Source organism: Oncorhynchus keta, chromosome 30 (genome assembly GCF_023373465.1).
Source record: "Oncorhynchus keta strain PuntledgeMale-10-30-2019 chromosome 30, Oket_V2, whole genome shotgun sequence".
Lineage (NCBI taxonomy): Eukaryota > Metazoa > Chordata > Actinopteri > Salmoniformes > Salmonidae > Oncorhynchus > Oncorhynchus keta.
In genome coordinates, this window is record NC_068450.1 from 50,956,725 (window position 1) to 50,972,209 (window position 15,485).

Consider the following 15,485-nt stretch of genomic DNA (forward strand, 5'->3'; position numbering starts at 1 on the left):
TGTAAAGGGATTAAACACTGTTTCCCATGCTAAAGAGGCTTTTCTACTGACTCTGAAAAACACATGCCCAGGCATGTTGCCAGGAGGCATGAGGACTGCAGATGTCGCCAGGGCAATACATTGCAATGTCCGTAATGTGAGACTTCTAAGACGGCGCCACAGGGAGACAGGACGGACAGCTGATCATCCACGCATTATCAAACCACGTGTAACAACACCTGCACAGGATCGTTACATCCGAACATCACACCTGGGTTTACAGGATGGCGGCAACAACTGTTCAAGTTACACCAGGAAAGCACAATCCCTCCGTCAGTGCTCAGACTGTCCACAATAGGCTGAGAGAGGCTGGACTGAGCGCTTGTAGGCCTGTTGTAAAGGCAGGTCCTCACCAGACATCACTGGCAACAACGTCGCCTATGGGCGCAAATCCACCGTGGCTGGACCAGACAGGACTGGCAAAAAGTGCTTCACTGACGAGTCGCGATTTTGTCTCACCCAGGGATGATGGTTGAATTGTTTTTTTTTTTTTTTTTTTGCTGAGTTTGTCTTAACAGCTGACAACTTGTCATAACCTGTTTACAATAGTCACAACATGGTCATGACACTTATATTTAGACCTGTTCTGGCATATATTGTTATTTTATGGCTGGCTATGACACCTTCATACTGTAAATGTCAAAACCCACATTTATTAAATGTAGTTTTTTTCCCTGCCAAGACGTTTCCATTATTTTTTAAAGTTTGTTTCATAAATGCTTTGATGAAAATATTGAAACACTTTAGACAGACAACGAGAACCATTACAATAAAACTAAAAGGGCTGAGCTCGCTGTATGCAGGGTTGAATTGTGTAGGCCTTTGCATTTGTAATTAAAACGATACTCATACAGCATGTCATTATTGTTGATTTAATTCCAGTTTAATGCCGAGCCACATACAGTTCGATTAACCGACGTTGGATCACATTCACATTTTCTCAGAACACAAGTAATGGGCCTATTTTAGGCTATAAAAACATGACGTTATGTTTTTCCTGGCCAGGCCCAGATGGGATCAGAGCACATAGGCTAGTAGTAGCTGTGGTTATCAGTAGACTACAGTCAGACTGAAGCACAGACAGTGTACACGTTGACACATCAACAGGCATTTTATTTTATTAAATGTTTTTAGTGTTGCTGGTATGTGCTTCCCAGTGAATTCACTTATACCCATTTTTTCAGTTACAATTTGCTATTACACATGTAATGATTTGCATAATAGTTATACAAATTAAGCCTGGTTTGTTGTCATCTTGAAAGGTAGGTTTACTGTGCTTTTATATTAATATGAGAAGGTTAATCGTAATTATTTTAATATGCTATTGTTACTTGAAGACATGCTGTTAGCAACTCTGCTTTTGTCTTGAAGCTCAAATGTAATGAGTAGCCTACAGACGAGAAAATAAACCTTTTTAATTGTCTGCTCATGTTTGTGAATTGTTCCATTCAACAGTGTAGCTAATATGTTTTAGGAGAATAATTTCTGTCATTGTTGAATAGTTTGTGCTTAGGGGCTACTGTAATATTTACGGTCAATTTCAACTGTGGACCAATGTTGTGTTGCCAGCCACAATGAAAGTTATGGTAAGGCAAGGATGGAATGTGAACTGAATAGTAGAATTCTGTTTCGCCACCCTGCTCCTCTCTCTCCTTCATATCTCGTAGTGAGAATAGGGTCGGAGTTGTTCCGAAACGGGTGTATTAAAATTCAGTTTAAGAGGAGAGACACTTTCTGCATTGACTAACTAGATTTACCATTGTAAGACAAATGCACACTTCAGGAGAAGGCTAGAAAATCGTGACTCCGCTTTTGAGATGTGCATTCGAGTCCTCACAGAAAATCCTGGACTGTAAATGTCAGGCTCTGTGTAAACGCACCTGAGTGTGTCTGTCTGCATTCCAAACAACCCCCTATTCTCAACTATATAGTGCAATACTTTTGACCAGAGCCATATGGACCCTGGTCAGAAGTAGTGCACTAGATGGGGGGTATTAGAGAGCGTGACTCACCCTCTGTATGGCGCTGATCTCTGCTCTCATCTCCTCATCTCCTCAGATGGCTTTTAAATGCCATGTGCCGGTGCTTCGTTCAACCCAAGCACCTCAGTGCTAAGAATTTTCAATATTAAAAAGGGTGTCAGAAGTCATTGGGGGAGCAGGTCTCTTTTGTGCTGTATATCTAGCTTCTACAGCCATAGAAGATCAAATGGATCTGGGACCAGGCTAGGACTTTTTGAAGACTTCCCATAAAAGAGATTTGAAATGGTGCGCACTGCGCAGCATAGTAGCATTGGGGTCAATTCAATTCTAAATTCAGGAAGTGAAATTATTAAATTCATGAATTTAAACATCCTCATAGAAAACAATGGCATTTTTAAACGTTTATCACATGTATACAATTCACTTTATAGCCCTTGTATACTATACTTATAGCTAACTACGTATATTCACTCAGGGGCACAACAATGGTTTTAGAAGTGGGAGAGGACAAACAATTTATAATCTTAAGCTAAGTTCCTGCATATTACATTGTCAGTGTGAGAACAAAAAGTTTAAATGCATTAGCTAGGGAAACTGGTAAATCAATACATGGCTAAACAGACTCATCTGAATATTAATCTTTAATCGCTTGGCCGCTGGTTTTATCTTGATTTGATTCTGGTCCAGAGTGAGACAATTTAATAGCTAGTGCTAGCTAGCCATTGGCTAGCTCTCTGCCATAAAAAGAGTGCAAACAAATACACTGACAGCAGCAGCTGCAGCAGCAGCTCTCCCATGGTCCTAAAGCCAGTCTTTCAGTTTGCTTTCACACAGCCTGCCCGACTGCTCCGAGTATTCTGCATAGTCCTAAAGAACACGGGTCCTTTTTGTATCAGTGTATTGATAAAATCTAGGAAAGGAATTTTAGAACGTGAGGGTCATGACCTTCCCCGTCCGTAGTGGTTGTTGCGCCCCTGCACTAACATCTGTTTCTTTCTGAGCTCAACAATGACTCAGGAATATACTGTGTGTTTACTGGGCTTGCAGGCTTCTCTGTCCTTCTACTTAATTGTAAACTATCTCTGGCTTTTATTTGTTGCCTGTTTTAAAATGCTTCGAGTCCCACCATCACACTGGCAGGATTTAGGTCTTCTAACCCCTTGTAAGCATTGTGTGTTTGAGCTACAGACTGCTGGGTTGTTGCATTTGATTGGTCTGTTTCTTCTGCATCATGATACCATAAGTGTGATTTAACGGGGACTGAGCTACGGCGTTGTATGTGAGACAAGGGCAGACCCGAAAACGGTTGGTCTAACAAACTATTATGACCCTTATATCACGAACATGCACATGTAACCTGTTTTGCTCTGGCACTCACAGGCCACACGAATCGTTAGAAGGTAAGGGGGGTACATAGAAGATCATTGGAAATCCCAAGACAGTGTCTAATACTGTATTAAGCGCACATAGTTGCTGTCGAACTCCACACAGTTGTCACTGGCTAGTTGGATATTCATTCCCCACTGAGCAGACAATTCCTGTACTTACAGCATTATTATAAATTCATTTTGTCCGATTTTTTTTTTGTTTTTTGGTGGCCTTATTTTGTTGACATTTTTCAAAAACTCAAATTAAACTATGGTTGTACTGAAAATGAAATGATAAAACACTTCAATGTGAGGCTAAATATGAGGGCAGAGCAAGCAGATTAATGAGTGGTGCTTTTTTTTCACGAGGGGATTTAATGGGATTGATGAGGTTATTAACCTTGCAGAAATGCAGCTTTTCATGCCTTTTAAGGCCATAGTGCAATATTAATGCTACTGCGGAGGCTCTGCAACACTTACCCTCTCTTTCTCTCTTCGTCACCTCTTTCTCTCTCTCAATCCCCCTCTCAATCCCCCTCTCATCTACTCTTCTCTGTCAGGATGACTTCCTCTTCAGTGTGTCCATCGTCAGTGGCGTGATGTGTGTCATTCTGGCCGTGGTCAAGATTATGCTGGGTAGGGTGCTCACCAGCAGAGCCCTCATCACAGACGGTAGGTATCTAACTCGGTGTGTAGCTGCTCCGTTTTTTTTCTTCTCAAATTAGGATCTTTAGAAGATTATCCTTGATCTTTAACTAGGGGAAACCTCACCCTGGAGCTACCCAACTCTGAGGAAGCATGCATACTTCTATGCCTGATCTAGGCCACTTGAGTTCAAGCCAGTTAGAGAATTGGGGGAAGGTGGAGCACGAGGTTGAAAAACTCTGTAGGTAATCTTTGAGAGAAATTAAAAGGGGAAAAAGTCTGGTGTATAGGAGGCTATGGTTGTCTGAAATGGCACCCTATTCTCATAGTGCACGGAGATGGAAGGTTAGAAGGCTTAGACAAAGGTTTAGACACCATCATGAAATCTGTGAAATATATTGGGAACTACTTAGTACACTAATATAGGGCAGTGACCATCAATTAGATTCAGCTGCAGGCCAATTTCTTTTCCTGAGCAGATGGTCAGGGGGCTGGAACATATACTGAAGATTGTGCCGACTGACATGGTGGCTCTGCTTCTAGCTCCTGAGCAACTTTGCACAATTGTTTTATTTTTTACATTAGACCAGTTTGTTTTGTGTTATTACATACAGCTGGTAAATCACTTTTGGATATCAGAGCGGCGGTATTCACCAGCATTACAACCAGGAGTACGACTTTCCCAAATTGTGTCCTTTGTTCGTACCATCCAGAGCAATTTAACTTCTCTGAGGCTGCTCCAGGACGCCGCCAGCGGAGAGGAGTTATTCAGTGGACTTCTAGTCCTACTCAGGAGGCGTGCACACCATCCACCGCTTCCGAGTATATTACTCGCTAATGTTCTGTCTCTGGACAATAGGGTGGATGAGGATCTCCTTTCAGAGAGACAACAGGGACTGTAACATAATGTTTCACAGAATCATGGCTCGCTCTGGATATACTGTTCCCGTCCATACAACCAGCTGTGTTCTCCAGTACATCACGCAGACAGGACTAAAGAACTCTCCGGGAAGAAAATAGTTGGCGGTGTATGTTTCATCATTAATTATTCATGGTGTGATAATGTACAGAAACACATGTCCTTTTGTTCACCTGACCTAGAAAACCTCAATCAAATGCAGACTGTATTACCTCAGAGAATTCTCTTCGGTTATAGTCACAGCCGTGTATAATCCCCCTCAAGCCAATAACACGACAACCTTCAAGGAACTACATTGTAGCTTGGGATTTTAACAAAGCAATTTTGTGGAAAAGGTGACCGAAGTTCTATCAACACGTGAACTGTAGTACTCATGCTGCTAAAACTCTCGACCACTGTTACTCCCCCTTCTGGGATTCCTACAAGGTCTTCCCCCGCCCTCACTTCGGAAGATCAGATCACAACTCCATTTTGCTCCTATAGGCAAAAACTCAAACAGGAAGTACCTGTGCTAAGGTCTATTTTAACGCTCATCTGACCAATCGGAATCCACGCTTCAAGATTGTTTTGATCACGTGGACTGGGATATGTTCCGGGTAGCTTCTGAGAATAACATAGACGTGTACACGGACAATGGGACTGAGTTCGTCAGGAAGTGTATAGGGGATGTTCCCACTGACTATTAATAAAACCTACCCAAACCAGAAACTGTGGATAAATTGCAGCATTCGTGCAAAACTGGAATCGCGAACCTCCATTTAACCATGGCAAGTTGACTGGGAATATGGTTGAATACTAAGTGTAGTTATTCCCTCCGTAAGGCAATCAAACAGACAAAATGTCAGTACAGAGAAAGTGGCAGGGTCTACAGACAATCACGGATTACAAAGGGAAAACCATCCAGGTCACGGACACGTCTTGCTCCCAGACAAGCTAAACCCCTTTATCCACTTTGAGGATAACAGAGCGCCACTGACACGGCCCACTCCCAAGGACTGTGGGCTCTCGTTCTCCGTGGCCAACATGAGTAAGACATTTAAGCGTGTTAACCCTCGCAACGCTGCAGGCCCAGACGGTATCCCTAGCCGTGTCCTCGGAGCATGTGCAAACCAGCTGGCTGGCGTGTTTACGGACATATTAGGGGCGGCAGGGTAGCCTAGTGGTTAGAGCATTGGACTTGTAACAGGAAGGTTGCGAGTTCAAACCCCTAAGCTGACAAGGTACAATCTGTCGTTCTGCCCCTGGACAGGCAGTTAACCCACTGTTCCTAGGCAGTCATTGAAAATAAGAATTAGTTCTTAACTGACTTGCCTGGTTAAATAAAGGTAAAAAAATATTTTTTTATCTTTTCCTTCCCAGTCTGCTGTCCCCACTTGATTCAAGATGTCCACCATTGTTCCTGTACCCAAGAAAAGCTATCGCCCTGTAGCACTCACTTCTGACATGAAGTGCTTTGAGAGGCTTGTTAAGGACCATACCATCTCAATCTTATCTGACACCCTAGATACACTTCAATTTGCATACCGCCCCAATAGAGCCACAGATGATGAAATCGCCCATCACACTGCCCTATCCCATCTGGACAAGAGGAATACTCTTCATTGACTGTAGCTCAGCCTTCAACACCATAGTACCCTCCAAGCTCATCATTAAGCTTGGGGCCCTGGGTCTGAACACCGCCCTGTGTAACTGGGTCCTGGACTTCCTTATGGGCCACCCCCAGGTGGTAAAGGTAGGAAACAACACCTGCACTTCGCTGATCCTCAACACAGGGGCCCCACAAGGTGTGCTCAGCCCCCTCCTGTACTCCCTTTTCACCCATGACTGCATGGTTATGCACGCCTCCAACTCAATCAAGTTTGCAGACACAACGATAGTAGGCCTGATTACAAACAATGACGAGAGCCTACAGGGAAGAGGTGAGGGACCTGTAGGAGTGGTGCAAGGAAAATAACCTCTCCCTCAATGTCAACACAATGAAGGAGCTGATCGTGGACTTCAGGAAACAGCAGAGTGAGTACACCACAATCCACATCAAGAAGACCGCAGTGGAAAGGGTGTAAAACCCTCCTTGGCGTACACATCACTGACAAACTGAAATGGTCCACCCACAGTGTGGTGAGGAAGGCTCAACAACCCCTCTTCAACCTCAGGAGGCTGAAGAAATTTGTCTTGACCCCTAAGACCCTCTCAATTTTACACATGCAGAATTGAGAGCATCCTGTCGGGCTGTATCACCGCCTGGTACAGAAACCACACCGCCCGTAACCGCAGGGCTCTCCAGATGGTGGTGCGGTCACACTGCCTGCCCTCCAGGACACACATAGCACCCGAAGTCTCAGGAAGGCCTAAAAGATCATTAAGGCCATCAACCAGCCGAGCCACGGCCTGTTCATCCTGCTATCGTCCAGAAGGTGAGGTCCGTACAGGTGCATCAAATCAAGGACCCGAGAGACTGGAGAAACCGCTTCTATCTCAAGGCCATTACTGTTAAATAGCCATCATTAGCCGGCTACCATCCGGTTACTCAACCCTGCACCTGAGGCTGCTGCCCTATACACATAGACATGGAATCACTGGTCACTTTAATGTTTACAACCTGCTTTACTCATTTCATGTGTATATACTGTATTTTTGTCAATGCCACTTCTGACATTGCTCGTCCAAATATTTATATATTTGTTAATTCTATTTTTACTTTTAGATTTGTGTGTATTGTTGTTAATTGTTAGATACTGCAGTGTTGGACCTAGGAACACAAGCATTTCGCTACACACATATTTAGCAGATGTTATTGCGGATGTGATCAATAGTTTGATTTGATAATTTCAAAGATTTGACTGAGTTACATTTCATAGAATGAAATCAGTCAATTGAAATAAATTCATTAGGCTCTAATCTATGGATTTCACATGACTGGTCAGGTGCGCAGCCATAGGTGGGCCTGGGAGGGCATAGGCCCACCCGTTTGGGAGCCAGGCCCAGCAAATCAGAATTAATTTCCCCCCACAAAAGGGCTTTATTACAGACAGAAATACTCAGTTTCATCAGCTGTCAGGGTGGCTGGTCTCAGACGAGGTCCTGGGCTGGCGTGGTTACACATGGTCTGCGGTTGTGAGGCCGGTTGGACTTACTGCCAAATTCTCAAACGACGTTGGAGGCCGTTTATTTAGAGAAATGAACATTACATTCTCTGGCAACAGCTCTGGTGGACATTGCTGCCAATTGCCTGCTCCCTCAACTTGAGACATCTGTGGCGTTGTGTAACACAACTGCACATTTTAGTGGCCTTTTATTGTCCCCATCACAAGATGCACCTGTGTGATGAGCATGCTGTTTAATCAGCTTCTTGATATGCCACACCTACCAGGTAGATGGATTATCTTGGCGAAGGAGAAATACTCACTTTGAACAAATTTGTGCACATTTTATAGAAATAAGCTTTTTGTGTGTATGGAACATTTCTGGGATGTTTTTATTTCAGCTAATGAAACATTGGACCAACACTTTACATGTTGCGTTTTATATTTTTGTTCAGTATAATTACAAATCATTTGTAGACTGCAATTGACCGCAAGAAGCCCAAACAGATATAACTAAAACCTTTAATTTAAAATATGCACTCTTTCTATATTTTTAGAGCCGGCAGGTGCTGGGTTTTTACCCACACAGACCGGTGAATTGCATATAGTATGCGCTGAGGGCGGCGGCCTTAACCTCAAGGCCACCCTCGGGTACTCAGCCGCACATCTATTTACTTCTACACCCGAGAAAGTTGTTCACTACTTATGAGTCTTTATTGACAACTCCGAAGCTGCTGAGCTCTTAATGTCCCTTCTCGTTTCAATAAGAGATTTGTGGCAAACAGACTGGCGTCAAACCAGTTTGAAAGGTCAGCTTTGGATGGAGACACTTGCTCATTGAAGTGTATGTGGGGTTCGTTAAATTGTATGTGATAGTGACAGCTCGCAGAATAGAGTAGGAGTTATTTGCCTACCAGATTTGTCTCGATGTGACATGAAACAAGCCATCAAAGGGGCAATCTGTGATTGCTACATACATTTTTAGACTTAAGGTAATGATATATATACACTGCTCAAGAAAATAAAGGGAACACTAAAATAACACATCAAGATCTGAATGAATGAAATATTCTTATTAAATACTTTTTTCTTTACATAGTTGAATGTGCTGACAACAAAATCACACACAAATTATCAATGGAAATCAAATTTATCAACCCATGGAGGTCTGGATTTGGAGTCACACTCAAAATTAAAGTGGAAAACCACACTACGGGCTGATCCAACTTTGATGTAATGTCCTTAAAACAAGTCAAAATGAGGCTCAGTAGTGTGTGTGGCCTCCATGTGCCTGTATGACCTCCCTACAATGCCTGGGCATGCTCCTGATGAGGTGGCGGATGGTCTCCTGAGGGATCTCCTCCCAGACCTCGAACTAAAGCATCCGCCAACTCCTGGACAGTCTGGTGCAACGTGGCGTTGGTGGATGGAGCGAGACATGATGTCCCAGATGTGCTCAATTGGATTCAGGTCTGGGGAACGGGCGGGCCAGTCCATAGCATCAATGCCTTCCTCTTGCAGGAACTGCTGACACACTCCAGCCACATGAGGTCTAGCATTGTCTTGCATTAGGAGGAACCCAGGGCCAACCGCACCAGCATATGGTCTCACAAGGGGTCTGAGGATCTCATCTCTGTACCTAATGGCAGTCAGGCTACCTCTGGCGAGCACAGGCCCCCCCAAAGAAATGCCACACCATGACTGACCCATCGCCAAACCGGTCATGCTGGAGGATGTTTGCAGGCAGCAGAACGTTCTCCACGGCGTCTCCAGACTGTCACGTCTGTCACATGTGCACAGTCTGAACCTGCTTTCATCTGTGAAGAGCACAGGGCGCCAGTGGCGAATTTGCCAATCTTGGTGTTCTCAAATGCCAAACGTCCTGCACGGTGTTGGACTGTAAGCACAACCCCCACCTGTGGACGTCGGGCCCTCATACCACCCTCATGGAGTCTGTTTCTGACCGTTTGAGCAGACTCATGCACATTTGTGGCCTGCGAAAGATCATTTTGCAGGGCTCTGGCAGTGCTCCTTCTGCTCCTCCTTGCACAAAGGCGGAGTTAGCGGTCCTGCTGCTGGGTTGTTGCCCTCCTACGGCCTCCTCCACGTCTCCTGATGTACTGGCCTGTCTCCTGGTAGCGCCTCCATGCTCTGGACACTACGCTGACAGACACAGCAAACCTTCTTGCCACAGCTCGCATTGATGTGCCTTCCTGGATGAGCTTGCACTACCTGAGCCACTTGTGTGGGTTGTAGACTCAGTCTCATGGTACCACTAGAGGTGAAAGCACCGCCAGCATTCAAAAGTGACCAAAACATCAGCCAGGAAGCATAGGAACTGAGAAGTGGTCTGTGGTCACCACCTGCAGAACCACTCCTTTATTGGGGGTGTCTTGCAAATTGCCGATAATTTCCACCTGTTGTCTATTCCATTTGCACAACAGCATGTGAAATGTATTGTCAATCAGTGTTGCTTCCTAAGTGGACAGTTTGATTTCACAGAAGTGTGATTGACTTGGAGTTCCATTGTGTTGTTTAAGTGTTCCCTTTATTTTTTTGAGCAGTGTATATATTACTCATTGATTCTTGAAGAATATAACTTTATAAATGCTTCATAGGCTTAGTTCAACTGTTGTACCCCATCGGAGCCCAAAGTATAAGCTAGTTTTGCTCCCTTGTTTTTAAGAAATGTCATTGTAAACAACCACTGTAGTCTCTGTGTAATTTTGATCTCATGGATGTTCAGTCCTTGCATCCAATCCGAGTGGTTACATTTCTCCAGCCCTGTCACTTAGCTGTTTAACACTGGCGGGGTGTCCCCTTTGTTATTGTTGTTAGTACTGCAGATTGCCCCTAGGAATAAAGCGCCATAGATGATATTCTTTACAGAGGTAATTGACGTGCCCAGTCTGGTTATCACACATACAGTATGTAAAAGACTGGCAGAGGTCCTTGTCAGTCTGTGTGTTTTTGAGGTGCAGAGAGAGCCAGTTGAGTGGGCTCTTACGAATCGAATGAGGAGACCCAATCGAAAAGGATTCAAAATCCGTCTCTGTTCATTCTGTTTTATGGACTTTCGGATTAAGATTCTGTGGCAGACTACATGTAATTTCATGAAATGTTTTCTTTGTTGTTAATGTTCACGCTAGTTCTATTTCCCTCTGTGGGATAATACAGTTGACTAAACTGCCTGTCTTGTCCGATCTACAGGTTTCAACTCCCTGGTGGGCGGGGTCATGGGCTTCTCCATCCTAATCAGTGCCAAGGTGTTCAAGCACGATCCCAAAGTGTGGTACCTGGATGGGTCCATAGGGGTCCTGATAGGCCTCATCATCCTGGCCTACGGGGTCAAGTAAGTGGGTACATTTGTGTATGGCCCTCAAACTCAACTCTGGACCTCAAAGCCAGTTCCATTTCATTTTGTCATTGTTCCCCTCTTATCAGGGACTGATTTAGACCTGGGACACCAGGTGTGTGCAATTATCAGGCAGAACAGAAAACCAGCAGTCTCTAGACCTCGTAGGGTAAGAGTTGAGTACCCCAGGTGTAGGGGGAAGCTGCCTCTAAACACTGATCTTGGGTAATTTTGTCCAGCAATGGTTAGGATTCAGGGAGGGGAAGCTAATCCTAGATCTGTATTTAGAAGAAACATATTATTCAATCACTTTTACACACACGTTGTCCCCTGAGAAATACACTTATTTAAATAACAGAAATGTTGTCATTTTAAATTGTAACCATTCAGAAGGCCACTGGAGTAGAAACTTCCATTGTACATACCAGTGGAGGCGCACGTTTTACATTGCCCGGTGCCCCAGTGGCTGGAGATTTCACCACGTTTTGCATCAATGAAAAGATGCAAAACGAACACGGCCAGTGTTTCACTTAGATTGTTTTCCAGGTGGGGCTGAAAGCAACATTCAGACAAACGGTCAATACGCTTGTAAACATTAGTGGAGACACTTTTGGTGTTAACTGTAAAAAAGTTAATTGTTTCCCTCACACAGTAAATTAACTGCTCCTAAATCAAAAAACAAATTGTCTGTAGTGTCAATAACACGCTTTTAAAAAATTAGAAGGGTATTTGACAGATTTTTACCTACTTCACTTTTACTATTCTCTGGACAGTCAGGGGGGAAAAAAGTAATGTCAAAGTATGTAGAGGGAAAAATTGTTGCGGAAGTAATGAATGTAGAACCGCAGCGCGGCAGAGAAATAGAGCTTTCCTTGCATGGATCCCAGCGGTGGGGACCCTCATCTGACTGGGCAGTCGGGGAGAGAAGATGCTGCCGCTCTCTTTCATGCTCTTCATGCGTCTTCCCAGGTAGCACATCTCAACCAAACCATCGGATAGACATTTTATTTAAAATTATTTTTAAAACAAGACATTTGGAGGACCAGACACAAGGCCATTTATTGATGTACAGTAAAAGTGCTGTTTGTCTTTCCTGATAAAGCTTGAGAAAAAATACAACTAGTTGAAAGTTCAACAGCGAAGTCAAACCAACAGAACAACACTCTGTTGATTAAATATTGCCCAGTCGATGATGTTTTTGATGTTCCTCTTCACCCAGGTAAAAGAAACAATTAATCCAAATAGTTTGACATGCTGCCGGATACAGTGTACCTCACTACCAAATAAAAGGGAAAGATGAGCTCTAGGTACAGACTTCAATTACAATACCAGGTACTGTAGACTGTGGTGAATCACACCATAGATCCCACTAGTCTCTTCACATGCTGTTTCAGTCTCTCTCTGCCTCACGGTGGATGGAGCATGCAGAAGGACAAAAATATGTTTGCCAATATGTTGAGAACAGCTAGAGGAATGTTGACTATGGCAAAGGCCAAGTAACTCAGTAAACTGGAACTGCATTTCTGACGAGACAGAGGAGCTCTCCTAGTGATATCTTCTCTCAATGTTCCAGGTGCTCAAATGCTGAACACGCTACCAGAACCTGGGATTTCAGGTATCTCTTTAGGCATTAACTAAACTAGGCAAAAAAAGAAACGTCCCTTTTTCAGGACCCTGTCTTTCAAAGATAATTCGTAAAAATCCCAAACTTCACAGATCTTCATTGTAAAGGGTTTAAACACTGTTTCCCATGCTTGTTTAATGAACCATAAACAATTAATGAACATGCACCTGTGGAAGGGTCGTTAGTGTCTTAACAGCTTACAGACGGTAGGCAATTAATGTCAGTTGTGAAAACTTAGGACACTAAAGGGGCCTTTCTACTGACTCTGAAAAACACCAAAAGAAAGATGCCCAGGGTCTCTGATCATCTGTGTGAATGTGTCTTAGGCATGCTGCAAGGAGGACTGCAGATGTGGCCAGGGCAATAAATTGCAATACAGGGAGACAGGATGGACAGCTGATCGTCCTCGCAGAGTCAGACCACGTGTAACAACACCTGCACAGGATCGGTACATCCAAACATCACACCTGTGGGACAGGTACAGGATGGCAACAACTACCCGAGTTAAACCAAGAATGCACAATCCCTTCATCAGCGCTCAGACTGTCCGCAATAGGCTGGACTGAGGTCTTGTAGGCCTGCTGTAAGGCAGCTGTAAGGGTTACAATGAGGCCTGTACTCTGCGGGATCGAGGTGGAGAGTCTGTCATGGTCTGGGGCGGTGTTACAGCCTCATCGGACTGAGCTTGTTGTCATTGCAGGCAATCTCAACTCTGTGTGTTACAGGGAAGACATCCTCCTCCCTCATGTGGTACCCTTCCTGCAGGCTCATCCTGAAATGACCCTCCAGCATGACAATCACGTTCTGTGCGTGATTTCCTGCAAGACAGGACTGTCAGTGTTCTGCTATGGCCAGCGAAGCGCCTGGATCTCAATCCCATTGAGCACATCTGGGACCTGTTGGATCGGAGGGTGAGGGCAAGGGCCATTCCTCCCAGACATGTCCAGGAACTTGCAGGTGCCTTGGTGGAAGAATGGGGTAACATCACACAGCAATGCAGGTGGTGGCCACACCAGATACGGTTACTTTTAGCATATTTACATTGAACAAGAGGAAACTAATGCGCTGTAGAAAACTAAAAGAGAAACTATGGAAATATAGAACATTGCATAAGCTTCACGCTAATGTGCGATCATTGGAGGAAGAGGAATTCAAATGTCCCCTGACAGCACTACTGGTGAACTAGAAGAACCATTATTAAAGATTCTTGAGAAACTGTTTTTGGTGTCAGGATGGCATGATATATCAGCTTTCATATCAGTATTGGAAGGTAATGGCTTAATTACTCGTCATCAGTATTGAACCGCCTTAGCCATCTTTTTTTGCTTAAAGAAATTGGGTGTAATTGTGAACAAAAGGAATATCAGACAACATCCCAATTGACGTAATCATTGGTTTGGTGAAGTTAGTGGCATGTGCTCGGCATTTTGAAGGCCCGAAGACCAGTGTTAGTGATTTCTGCAATATTGTGTTCTGTGAGGCAGTTCCATATTCAAATAGCAGACTGTATAGGCCTCTCTCCAGGGAATTTTTATTTATTTTACTTTTGTTTAACCAAGTAGGCAAGTTGAGAACAAGTTCTCATTTGCAACTGCGACCTGGCCAAGATAAAGCAAACCAGTTCGACACATACAACAACACAGAGTTACACATGGAGTAAAACAAACAAACAGTATGAAATTAAGTCTATATACGATATGAGGTGAGATAAGGGAGGTAAAGGCAATAAAAAGGCCACGCTGGCGAAGTAAATACGATATAGCAATTCAAAACAATGGAATTGTAGATTTGCAGTAGGTGAATGTGCAAAGTTGAAATACTGGTGTGCAAGGGAGCAAAATAAATAAATACAGTAGGGGATGAGGTAATTGTTCGGGCTATTTATAGATGGGCTATGCACAGGTGCAGTGATCTGTGAGCAGCTCTGACAGCTGGTGAGGGAGACGAGTGTTTCCAGTTTCAGATCTTTGTAGTTTGTTCCAGTCATTGGCAGCAGAGAACTGGAAGGATATATATATATCTGTTTACCAAACATTAAGAACACCTGCTCTTTCCATGACTGACCAGGTGAAAACTATGATCTGTTATTGATGTCAAGTGTTAAATCTATTTCAATCAGTGTAGATGAAGGGAAGAAGACAGGTTAGATGCAGCATTTTGTGTCAAGAACTGCAACGCTGCTGGGTTTTTCAGGCTCAACAGTTTCCCGTGTCTCAAGAATGCTCTTCCACCCAAAGGACAACCAGCCAACTTGACACAACTGTGGGAAGCATTTGAGTCAAAATGGGCCTGCATCCCTGTGGAATGCTTTCGACAGCTTGTAGAGTCCATGCCCTGACGAATTGACGCTGTTCTAAGAGCAAAATGAGGGGGATGCAACCCAATAGGTGTTCCTAATGTTTGGTATACTCAGTGTATTTTTAAATATGATAATCTTTTAAATAACAACCACCAAAATAAAAGCCGGACAG

General features: G+C 43.9%; 1 protein-coding gene across 1 annotated transcript in view; it reads left to right on the top strand.

Annotated features, from left to right (window-relative positions):
* Positions 1 to 15,485, top strand: part of LOC118363678 (transmembrane protein 163-like) — a 49,693-nt gene that overhangs the window by 28,859 nt on the left and 5,349 nt on the right. The window contains exons 6-7 of the mRNA XM_035744791.2: positions 3,949 to 4,060; positions 11,246 to 11,387. Coding sequence (XP_035600684.1) covers positions 3,949 to 4,060; positions 11,246 to 11,387 — 254 coding nt within the window. The remainder of the gene's footprint in view (positions 1 to 3,948; positions 4,061 to 11,245; positions 11,388 to 15,485) is intronic.